The 13319-nt window shown below is 36.0% G+C and overlaps 1 protein-coding gene across 1 annotated transcript in view; it reads left to right on the top strand.

Annotated features, from left to right (window-relative positions):
* Positions 1-3545: 3545 nt before the first annotated feature.
* CPS1 (carbamoyl-phosphate synthase 1) overlaps positions 3546-13319 on the top strand; it is a 144072-nt gene continuing 134298 nt past the window's right edge. The window contains exon 1 of the mRNA XM_081582737.1: positions 3546-3803. Within this exon, the coding sequence (XP_081438863.1) occupies positions 3678-3803 (126 nt within the window). The 5' untranslated portion in view covers positions 3546-3677. The remainder of the gene's footprint in view (positions 3804-13319) is intronic.

Consider the following 13319-nt stretch of genomic DNA (forward strand, 5'->3'; position numbering starts at 1 on the left):
GACTGGCACAACACTGTAAATCAGCTATACTTTGATTAAAAAATGTAAAAAAAGTAGTAGAGCATTACTCCATCAAAATTGAGAAATATTTAGCTTAATAATTCTTAATTTTCCATTTGGCATTGTACAGAAACAGTAGCCAAGTACTGTAAACAGTGATAATTATGTTAAATGTACCAGTAGAAAAGAAGGGGTAAATTCAAGCAATATTTTGCTGTTTTGACTGAGTGACTTATAAGATTAGGGGACTCTTAATGACATGAGTCATCCAAAAGTGAAAAAGTGAAATGAAATGAAGTTGCTCAGTCATGTCCGACTCTTTGCGACCCCATGGATTGTAGCCTACCAGGCTCCTCCGTCCATGGGATTTTCCAGGCAAGAATACTGGAGTGGGATGCTATTTCCTTCTCCATAGGATATTTCTGACCCGGGGATGGAACCCGCATCTCCTGCTATTTTAATGTAAACTCCCTCACTGATGTAATTTTCTTTTTCAGTTTGGTTGTAGGTTTCAGTTCATCTTGATCACTTAAATCTGAATCTACTCACCATTTAATTTATTCCTCAGATGTTTGTGGAATCATGATGCATGAATTTTCAGAATATTTAACCAAACTCTCCAAATCTTCTGCCCCTTCTACTTTCATTATGATAACTAGAAACATGGACCGTATCCTACATCCAACATGTTTTACTGAAAAAAATGAAAGCCCATTACAGTTCTCAGGCTCATAGTTTTTGTTAGATTCTAGAGTCATGGAATTATATTGTAAAGTTGTTGATACCTTTTTGGAAAACCATGTTTAATTTACCATGCTTTTTGGCCAACTGTTAGAAGTGATTATGAAGTCAGTTACTGATGTCTTTTCTTTGTTCAAATTCTGAACTCCTCAGTATCCAAACTGTCATATTTAATCAAAGTGCAGAGAATAAAGGAGGAATATGCCACAGTGTTCATTGCATGGGTACCTCTGGATAATGGGGCTATGACTGTTTTAAATTTACTCTGCATCTTGAAGACTTTCATGATAAGTACATGTCATTTTTCTGATGCTTTCAAACTGTGGTGCTGGAGAAGACTCTTCAGAGTCCTTTGGACAGCAAGGAGATCAAACCAGTCAATCCTAAGAGAAATCAACCCTGAATATTCATTGGAAGGATTGATGCTAAAGCTGAAGCTCCAGTACTTTGCCCACCTAACACAACAAGCTGACTCACTGGAAAAGACCCTGATGCCAGGGAAGATTGAGGGCAGGAAGAGAAGGGGGCGACAGAGGATGAAATGGTTGGATGACATCATTGACTCAACGGACATGAGTTTGAGCAAACTCCGGGAGATAGTGAAGCACAGGGAAGCCCGGTGTGCTGCAGTCCATGGGGTTGCAAAGAGTCATAAACAATTTAACAATTGAAAAACAACAAATTTTTCTAGTTAGAGAAAGACAAACCTCCTTTTCTCTATATAAACATGTGAAAGTGAAAGTGAAAGTCACTCAGCCATGTCCGACTCTTTGTGACCCCATGGACTATACAGTCCATGGAATTCTCCAGGCCAGAATACTGGAGTGGGTAGCCTTTCCCTTCTCCAGGGGATCTTCCCAATCCAGGGATTGAACCCAGGTCTCCCGCATTGCAGGCAGGTTCTTTACCAGCTGAGCCACAAGGGAAGCCCAAGAATACTGGAGTGGGTAGCCTATCCCTTCTCCAGCGGATCTTCCCAACCCAAGAATCGAACCGGGATCTCCTGCATTGCAGGCGGATTCTACCAACTGAGTTATGAGGGAAGCCCCTGTATAAACATATATATGTATATGTAGACAGGACGAGTTCAAGGCCTATCGTACTTACTGATCTAAACCAGTAAGTATTGATTCTTAGTTCTCTGAGAGTTTTTCTTCTGCTAGTTTCCCTCATTCGTTTCCCATAATCTTTCTTTCACACAGGTTTCACCTTCGTTCAAAACATTTCCATGACTACCATGAACGCTCTTTATGGATTAAGACCAACCATTTTAAAGCACACAATGTCTTCCATGTAACGGCTCTTTTTCATTTCCCCAAACTGTTCTGTGCATCTAGGCTTCAGCAGACGGTTTTAGCTTTCTATTTTAATACGTCATATGATTTCATGTGTCTGTGCTGTTGCTCATGCTGTCCCTCCTGCTTTTTCCCCCTCTAGCTACAATTTTTACTCTTTACATCCTTCAAGATAATATGGTTCAATGTGATCACATATTTAAATTTTAGTGGACATACACAGGGAGCTGATCTTTTCCTTCCTTCCTTCCCTCCTTATTTCTTTCTCTCCCCTCTTTGCCCACTTTTTCCCACCTTCTTTCCCTCTCCTCTTCTTTCTTTCTGTATTGTATTTGGACACACTACCATAACCTTGCTTATTTTATTAATTATATACACTAGACTGAACCTTTTTTTCACTTTTCTATCACCAGGTAACATGAAGTAATTTGGCTTCAGAGAATGTTTGTACATGAATACATTAAGTAAGATAGAAGAAGACTGAGTTTAAACTTTTGTTCTTTAAAAAAAAAAATCTCATCATACCCCTCTTCCAGTTCTAGCACTCATCGTACATCAGTGAAATTTATAGTCTTTATGCCATTCTATATCATCTTTTCCATTATGAAAAGCTCTAGAAGGAAGTCTTTACTTCTTGTCCTCCTTTACAAGAATATCAAAATATAGCACTGCAGGGCTTCCTAATCTACATAAACACATGACTTAAATGAGAACTTCCTTGAGCCAATGAGACCTTTTGGTTGCCTGATTAAACGTGGGATTGAGGGCTAACTGAACCGACTTCAACTCAGATTGAAAAGCAAATATTCTCATTTTGGGAATCTTATATCTAACAGTTTAAAAGCTAAAAAAAAATTCAACTTTGGAATGAGCATTCATTAAAACCAATGTTTAACATTGTTCCATATACTTTTTACATATTGAAAAGTAAGAGAGACAAAAATAGGCTGCTTTTCTTCAGTTGTGTTTTAGTTAATATTACTGATTGCTTTAAAATTTGGAACAAAAACAATGCAATAGTAAATACACTATTAAGCTAAAAAAATGGAGAAAGGTTTATTCTATATTTGTGGATAAAAGCTTGTTCCCTTGTCTTTTTTCTGATATGTGGTGTCTATTGTCTATTCCAAGCAGAAATTGGCAAGTCTTGAGTTTCTTTGGAAATTCAAAATGTCTTTTAAGGCAAATTAGACATCACATCTAACACAAGCAAAAATCTTTGACCCTTAGCATTATTAGGGATTTGCTACTCTTTAGGGTAAGTGATACTCCTAAGGTTGTCCACTGTGTCTAGGTCATTTTATTCAGCTGCATAAGCAATTTCTTTGACAGATGACTGATTTTCCACAGCACTAGCATTATTTCAGCAGGAGAAGGTAGTGTTTGATGTGTTGCAATTTGTATTACATGTCCACAGAACATCTCTGGACATTACCTTGGGAGGAGGGCTTAAGAGAAGGAGGAGCTGTGGCTGAAGACATTTAATGACAGAATGAATGGAAATCCAAAGATCGCTGTGCAGTCAGCCTTAACAAGACTGCACATCCCCAGCTTTCTTCACATTAATTAAAAAACCTTATAACAAAATTCTCATAAAATATATGTAATTTTATTTTATTTTAGTCACAAATCAGCTTCAAAATGACAAGGATTTTGACAGCTTGCAAAGTGGTGAAGACCCTGAAGACAAGCTTTGGCTTAACCAATGTGACGGCACACCATCAATGGAAATTTGCAAGACCTGGCATCAGACTCCTTTCTGTCAAGGTAATGTTCCTATATTCATTGTTTCCAAAAAAAATTGTATGGGGTGTAGTTTAGTGTGAAGCAAAGGTGTCACTAACAAAAGAAAACCATAGTTCTGAACTGCCTACTTATTAATATTTGCTTTGCTAGAGGACCTACAGATTTCGCAAATAATCATTATCTGCTCTGATAATTATGCTCTGAAAATTAAGAGTTTTCACTCAATGTAAGGAAGAATCACATGTCCTGTGAATATATAAAATATAAATGTTCTGTTTAGAAAACAATTTTCTAAAAAGTCTATTGGGGCTCTGTGCCCAGACACCTTGCTCATGGTTTGGGTTCAAACACTGAGGTGCATATATGTGCATGAGCCAGATGGTAGTAGGAAGTGTGTTCAGCCTTTATTCTCTGTTGGCTCACTGGTAAAGTATTCTGGGAAAAGATTTTGGAAGGAAAATATCTACATAACTTAGATAACTTTGATATGTACGGATCATCATGTAGAGACTGCCTTTGCTTTTTGCTTTTTCCTCAACCCTTTTTTTAGAAGGACAAATTTATTACTTTTATTTTGAAGATTAAGACATTAAGGCAATTAACAGCTGACGAGTCTGTCTCTCTGAGTGTACATAACTGAAAATCAGGTCCAGGAAGAGGACATTAGATGTTCTTCCCCCACCCCACCATTGAGTTATGAAATTCCAGTAGGAACTTCTGTTCCTTCCTATACCTTTATGAAGACATTTATTACCAGAGAAGTCTGAAATTACTACCCAGAAACTTTGCCGATAAAAATCATCTTTAGAGAATATAAAATTTAAGTAATCAAAGAAGCTTTAAATATATTGCTTCTTAGTAGTAAGAGTTGTAAAAGTGAAGTTGGAAGAAAATTCCAAACAACCTCTACCTGTTGATGTAAAAATAGATTGTAATATTTTGAGTGTTCTGTTTCTAATTTGTGTGCCCAGTGGGTTGACTAAAAATCCTCCAAATACTTTCCCAGCTTCAAGTGCTTACGTTGCTGAGGTAAGAGTTCAGCATGACCTTAGCCCTGAATGATATCTTCAGGGCTAAGCAATGCCCACAGATTTTTGTGACCTCCACTGACAGGAGTGGGAGAGAAAGAGGAGTGAAATAAATGAAGAAAGAGGGAGACAGAAAGAGAAAGGAGGTGTGAAGGAAGAGTTATGGTCGTGGGAGAGAGAGAAAGAAAAAAGAGAATGAGAAAGCTCAAGATCTCAGGAGAAATATAAAAAACTATCATTTTAGGGACTTCCCTGCTGGTCCAGTGGTTAAGACTCCATGTTTTCACTGCAAGGGGCATGGGTTTGATCCCTGACTAGGGAACTAAGATCCCACATGCCATGTAGCATGGCTAAAAAGATAAAGTAAAAATTTAAAAAAGGAACTACCATTTTAAATTAAGAAACTCAGGAACAGCTATTTTCTGGGATTTGGTTTATTTGTAACTAGAGAGCCAGAAGGAGATGTGTTCTAAACCATTATCAATGATAGAGTGACAACATATAAGCTATGAGAGTGAATATTTGTGTTAGTAATATCTCAAGGGCACTCATATATCACTTCAGAGAGAATAAATAGTGATGAATAGAATTACCTGAAGTTAGATGTGCCTTTTAAGACTTCAAAATTGTGTTCCTTGGAATAGCTTTTCCTTTTCACGAAAACAGGTAGATAGAGTTAGGTGTATCTCCATCATATGAAACAGAGAAATTCAGTGACCACATAAAATGGCATAGATGTGACTGACATGAGAAACCAATTCTCCACTGTCATAATAAGTGCTCCATATAACCACAACTACAATAAAATGGTTTAATTATGTGGATGGTCCACTGTGAAGGTGGTTTTAAGGATCTGTTTTAAGGGTCTGCCAAAGTTCACAGCTAAGAATGACAAATTTGTAGGAGGAATAAGCCATCATTTCATAGTGTAAAAGCCATTACTCACACTCAATCATTTCTGGCCAAAGTTTTGGAGGAATGCCAGGCATGAAAAATAGAAGTTCTTAAACTTCACAATAGTGAATTAAAATTCTATACAGCAGTCCAAGGGAACTTGTGCTATTATTCACTTATTTTGAAACAGTCCTCTACCTACTCTTCTTCATGCCTTCACTTTTAAAACTCAACTCTCTTGGAAATATATATTTAAGCTTAAACTCTTTTTATATGAGCATCCTATTTTAAAGACAGTTAAAATCATTAGGATATAGTTACATATGGTTAGTGAAGGGCAATGAGAACAGTCACTAAAGGTTAATAGCATTATAGCCAGTTATAAACAGTTAAATGGATTGTGGAAGATACTCTTGGATCAGATGTATAAGCACTGCAGTGTAAATTGATGCCTTTTCAATGTCTTTGGAGGTCACTGTCCCCTTGGCAATTGACAAGGAGAGTGAATTAGATGGCAGCAGTGATGTACTGGTACTTTTGTGTGGACCTTCCTCATGTATTTGTAGCTAATATTTATAGAGTGTACCTTGTTAATAGACACAGGCTTCCCTGGTGACTCAGATGGTAAAGCATTTGTCTGCAATGCAGGAGACCTGGGCTCGATCCCTGGGTTGGGAAGATCCCCTGGAGAATCCCAAGGACAGAAGAGCCTGGCGGGCTACAGTCCGTGGGGCTGCAAAGAGTCGGACATGACTGAGTGACTTCACTTTCACTTTCTTTGTTAACAGACACAGTTGTATTTCATTTATAAGGAAGAAGAAATAATTTCAGGGTGCTCTTTTTTTTAAAGGCATTTGATATCAGGAGTATAAATGATCAACTACCATAATGCATAAATCTCTAGAGATAATAATCTTAATGCTCATTATTATGTTCAGTCATTTGTACCTGTGCAGTGGTAAACACATTGAATAGGAACAAAAGACCTGGATTCTAACCTTTCCCATGCATTTATCAATGCTCTAAACTTAGGCTACATATTGTCTCTGAATGTAAATTTTGTCATCTTTAGCATGGAAGCAATTCTCGATTTACTCCAAGAATTGTGTGACCACCAGACATGATCAGTGCTAAAAATCTATAAAATATTTTAGTAAAAACTGTTCAGCAAGGTAGCAGGGTACAAGATTGATATACAGAAATAGGTTGCATTTCTTTACACTAACAATGACATATCAGAAAGGAAATGTAAACAATCTCTTTTAAAATCACATCAAAACAACAACAACAACAACATAGGAATAAATCACACCAAGGAAGTGAAAGGCATATGTTGAGAACTACAAAACATAAATAATGCAAATTGAGTCATCACTCAAAGAAATGGAAAGATAACCCCCATGCTCTTGAAATGGAAGTATTAATATTGTTAAAATGGCCATACTTCCCAAAGCAATTTGCAGATTTAATGCAATATGTATCAAAATATCCATGAGATTTTTCACAGAACTAGAATAGATAAAGTCAAGATCTATGTGGAACCATAAAAGACTCAGAATTTCCAAAGCAGTCCTTGGAAAAAAGAATGAAATAGGAAACACCACCCTTTCAGATTTCAGGCAATCCTGCAAAGCTACAGTAATCAAAACAGTGTGGTATTGGCACAAAATAGATATGTGGATCAATGGAACAGAACAGAGAGCCCAGAAATAAACCCACACACTTATGGACAATTAATATTCAACCAAGTAGGCAAGAATATACAGTGGGAAAATACAGTCTGTTCAGCAAGTGGTGTTTGAAAAGTTAGACAGCTGTATGTAAATCATTTAAGCTTAGAACACATCCTCACACCAATATAAGCTCAAAATGGCTTAAAGACTTAAATATAAGACAAGGCAGCATAACAATTCTAGAAGAGAACACAGGCGAAACATTCTTTGACATAATTGTATCAATCGTACAATATATGTATCGTACCAATCAATGTTTTCTTAGGTCAGTCTCCCAAGGCAATAGAAATAAAAGCAAAAATAAACAAATGGGACCTAATTAATTTTATAAGCTTTTTCACAGCAAAATAAATCATAAATAAAATGCAAAGACAACCTATGTACTGGGAGAAAATATATGCAAATGATGAAACCAACAAGAGCTTGATTTTCAAAAAGTAAAAATTGGTTACTTAGACAACATTCTATTCTATACATTTTAGTAGAAGGACTTCATAGAGACTTAGATCAGAGTTTCTTCATGTTTTTGTGGACTATAAATTATTACAATGACATAATATTTCAACTACTTATGATGACTTTTTTCACCTGTGCCTTAATAGTAAACCTATCACTAGGAAGATATTGCTTATAAGGAATTAGACTCAAGGACTATGAAGCAAATAATTTTTTTCACTATCGTAAATTCAATTCCAAAAGTCAGGATGTACATCTTAATATCCTATGTATTTATTTACTTAGCAAATAAATATGAAACTTGTATCCTGGGAGTATACACGGAGAATAATAAGTGGATAGTCTCTGACTGCAGGAAACATACAAATTAAAAAATTCTGAGTTCGCAAGTCTTAGAAAGTCACTAAGACTAAATGGTTTTATTTTTACTTGCAAATGAATTTGGAAATCACAGGTATTAAATTGAAAAGTTTAAGTTCCTTATGAGTAGAAAATGATTCAATAAGTACTGCTTCTAACATTAACCTACTCATTTTAAAAAAATGGTGACCTGTGTTATAATTAAGCCAAGAATCTAACAATCTAAATGTCCTTCTCTCTGGTACTTCAGATACAAATGAGCCCTTGGAATCACCATTCCTTTTGAAAGGTTTTCATTTTCTAAGATATTGCATTCTGATTCTAACATAGAAGTAACTATTTAGTTCAACCTCGAGGAGCTATTGTTATTTGCTTAGAAATTGGCAACTGCAAAAACTCCTACAATTAGAATCATTTAGTTATCTTGCAGTAGTTTTAAAGACATTCTTAGGAAATAGAATTCATTATTATATAGGAGTCCTCTTTGTACATATTAAATGTGGTGGTGGGAATAAATTTATTACACACATTTAAAAGTAATGATTGTATTAGACTTTTACTACATATAAATACATTTTAGGGCTGAATTTCTTACATGATAATTCCCTTTTTAAAATAATAAATTGTGTTCCAACCCCAAATGAGATGTTGCAGAATTAGTTCAGATGATTGAGCAACTTTGCATATTTTTGGTGGATAATATTTTATTAGTTGAGAGGGAGCCTCTCTTTTGAACATTTCTGTTTATTTACTCTACATTTTAACCTCCCTTTCTAACAGACTCATCTGTTTGTCATCAACAGTTTCTTCATATTATGAGCTTCTTACTATGCTACTGTTTAATCACTTCAGTTGTGTCTGACTCTGTGTGACTCTATGGACTATAGCCTGCCAGGCTCCTCTATCCATGGAATTCTCCAGGCAAGAACTGGAGTGGGTTGCCATGCCCTCCTCCAGGGCATCTTCCCAACCCAGCGATTGAACCTAGGTCTTGTGCATTGCAGGCAAACTCTTCACCACTGAGCTACCAGGGAAGCCCAAACTTCTTGCCATGAAGCCCTTGAAAAAGCTATATTTGGACAGGGCTCAGACTAAGGTAGATGAGTGCGACATCTAATGTCCAACACTGAAGGAAGTTCTCACTACCAGGCTGACAGTGTGGCCCCTTTGATGTTGTGCCCTTGGCATCTCACTCGCCTCCCCTGGTCCCAGCCCTGGGTCAGAAGCTAAGAATACTGGGTGAGGAAATGCCAAAAGAACTGGTGCTAGTCTTGGTCTGATGCAGCCCTCTCCTGCTGATGGTGCCTTGAGTTTCTATCTGACCATGCTTACCAGATTTACTGATAGTTTGAAAAATATAGATCTTACTGCTGTGGAAATAGAGAACATTACTCTGCTCTCACATCTTCATTAGACTTTCTTCATGTTTCCAAGTAGTACCAAAGGTTGGAGGGTGTAGTAGAGAGTTTCCAGTATCTCTTGGGCAATGGTCATACCAGAACTCACTTCAAGGCTTTTGGAATTTGCTATGCAAGACTGAATGTCTTTGATGTGACCAATATTTCCAAGGGTCTTTACACTGACCGAGAGTTCAGGAAATCTACATGGGCCAAGGTCAGGCCTAGTGTTGGACTGCTCATCCCTACAATCCCTAACTTACTCTTGATTTCTTTCATCTGGTCTAAATGAGTTCAACTCATGAAAACATTTTCAAGGCTCTTTGATTATTTTTCTTTTTTTTTCACCTTAATAAATGCCATGCATGCATGCTAAGTCACTTCAGTTGTGTCCAACTCCTTGTGACCCCAGGGACTGTATCCCACCAGGCTCCTCTGTCCATGGGATTCTCCAGGCAAGAATACTGGAGTGGGTTAGCATGCCCTCCTCTAGGGGATTTCCCTGACCCAAGGATTGAACTCCCACCTCCTGCAGCTCCTGCATTGCAGTCGGATTCTTTGCTGCTGAGCCACCAGGGAAGCCCCAATAAATGCCATATATTGATCTAAATATCATAGGGAGGTTGTTGGCTAATATGAGGCTCTTACAAATGAATTAATAAAGTAGCTATATTACTAAGAATTTTACTAAATATATTTCTTGTATGATGTAGAACTAAATATAAGACCCATAATAATTTATAATCATAAAATAAGCAGCTTACAATACGACAGATCCCTCCCAGATTCAGAATGATTTACCACATAGAAAATGCCCATTAAGTACTTGTTAGTAAACCTACACTTTACATGTTTTTGTGGTAGAATTTTTCTGAATGCTATATTTTATTTATAATAAGAAACATAGCTAGAATAAAAATTACTTATGAATCTGACTCATTTGTTTATAAATGTCCAGAACATAGAAATTTTCAAGTAAATTAACCTTGCAATTTCCCCCCGCCTGCCAACATTGGCTTATGTTTAACCAAAAGAAGATGACTTAATATTAACTTAGAATGTTGTAAGGTTATTAACCTAGATGTTGTAAGGCTTAATTGATTACTGCTGTTACAGTACTTTGAAATCCTGAAGTATTAGGCATTGTAACTGCAGAGAAATCTCATTAAATATTCTAGATATAGCAAATTTTGCTTTAAATCTGAATTTTAAGTATCTGTATTTTGAAAGTATTAACTACAAAACAGAAAAATAAGATTTCATTTACTAATAAAGGACACTTGAAGATTTTAATTTTTTACTTTATTATCTATGCTATAGTAAACTAAAATACATTCTGGCTTATGCTTCCTACCTTCCAAAGCTTGGTTCAGATCTATTTTATTTCTTAAGAGGATGAGCACTAATGGTAACTAATATCTAAGAAACCTCAGGTGAGACAGAAATAAAATGTTTTATATAGCTTTAGGCTTTGGTGAAAATAGAAATAAACAAATGAGGCTTCTATCTTTTTTGATATGCAAATAATTTACATAGACGAATCTTTTAATGGCAATACAAATAAATTCCCAGAGTAAATAATTTTCATTACTACTACTAGCTTAAGGGGATTATTGTATTGAATAGCTATAATGTTTTATAATCAAATCTTTTATGGAACTTATTGCTAAATTGGCTTGAGACTTTACATCCAGAACATCTTGTTGGTGAATTCTCACTCCCCGGGGAAGAAACAGTGCTGTTTCCCATTTCATAGATGTGTAAGTTCTGTAGTTAATATAAGGATATGTGGATGTCTGTTTCTGCACACAAAGTGAATATATATGTAGAAAATCTGGCTAGAATTTTCACTGGGCCTCAAACATTATATGGATCTTTTGAATTTGGCATTTTGTTAGTGTGCTTCTATGAATATCTGAAACCATATTTGTTGTTTAACGTGGCTTCAGAATGATCTAGCTTCCCCTGTTAAATTTCATTTCTTACTTTAGTCCATTTATGTATTCAATACTATATTTCAGTACAAAATAAATCAGGTTTTTCTTTTCCTTTCCTACCCTTTTTCCCCTTTTTTGGTTCCATTTCAAGAACAGGTTGTTTAAGTCAAAATATCAGTGAGGATTCCTGCTTTACATGGCTGTTAGTAATTCTATAAATACGGAATTTTAGGGCAGTGCTACTTTGTTGACATATTTCTTTCATTTCAACCTAAATATTGTCATATGTTTGTAGTGAAACATGCTGCTTTTCAATTTTAATTTATTTCTTTCTCTTGTAGTCCTGTAAACTCCACATGCACAAAAGTCTAATGTGGTACATGTTCATATAAGCAATTTTTGGCTCCTTCTTGGAGCCAAAATAAGTCCTATTTTGACTTATGTCAATGAAAGGATTCAAAGAAAGCTGGCTCACAGTAAATAATTGATATTCTCAAAGTTAGTCCTGCATGATGCTGGGATATGAAATGATAAATGAGCAAGTGGATAATTTTTAAAAACATAACACCCTGCTATTAGGCAAAGGAAAACCTAACAACAGTAATGCATGCTTGGCCGTTTCAAAATTTTTACAGACTTTTACAGGCCATATTTTAAATTCTGTATGAATTTTACTGTTCCTTCTTAAGACAAAACTCTTAAGTCAGTTGAGCATAGGTACTAGGGATGTCTTTTCAAAGCTTTTTGAAGGAAAATTTAGCTGTGTGTCTCCCATTAATTATTTTTGCATTGTTCTTGCCCTGGAAATTGCTTTGGAACATTTAACTTTTTAAACTTGATCTCAGACTGATAGTATTAGAGTGTAAAATTCTGGTCATTTATTTGTGGTCCCATAAAGCTAATCAGGGCTTCCCTGGTGGCTCAGATGGTAAAGAATCTGCCTGCAATGCAGGAGACCTGGGTTCAACCCCTGAGTTGTGAAGATCCCCTGGAGAAGGGAATGGCTACCTATTCCAATATTCTTGCCTGGAGAATTCCATGGACAGAGGAGCCTGGTGGACTATAGTCCATGGGGTCCCATCGAGTCAGACACAACTGAACAACTAATGCTGATACTAAAGCTGTTCAGTCATCAGGAAATGAAAATAGGCCCTTAAATATTGGTTTGTAATAAATCTTAATTTTAAGGAAAAATGAAAAGTCCTAAAGAGATGGGATATTTAGGGAAAATTTCAAGTCTACCTAAAGTGTTACATTCTTTAGAAAAAAATCTGGGGGCACACCATGCATCATGCAGGATCTCACCCAAGACCAAGATTGAAACTGCTTCCCCTGCAGTGGGAGTGCAGAGTCTTAACCACTTAGGGAGGTTCCAGTATCACATTCTTGAAATGCCACATAATAGCAACATCCATGGCAGATAAGCCAACCAGTAGAGAATTTACTGTAATTTTTATTTACATGCAATTTTCCTTACAAAAATGCATTTTAAGAAAAAATCAATTAGAATTTAGAATCCTCAGATTTTACAAGTACTAGAAAGCACAATATACAAAGATTGCTCAGTTTGTTAAAATTGCCTGTTTTTAAAATAATATAAGAATAGGGCTCATATAGTTATGTAATCCAGTTTAGTATAGAGAAAGATAAAATTATGAAATAAAAGATTAAAAATGGAGCAAGTACATCATGTTGTTGTTCAGTCTCTCAATCGTGTCCAACTCTTTGCAAT

Source organism: Giraffa tippelskirchi, chromosome 3 (assembly GCF_054371585.1).
Source record: "Giraffa tippelskirchi isolate mGirTip1 chromosome 3, T2T-mGirTip1v1.2.pri, whole genome shotgun sequence".
Taxonomy (NCBI): Eukaryota; Metazoa; Chordata; class Mammalia; order Artiodactyla; family Giraffidae; genus Giraffa; species Giraffa tippelskirchi.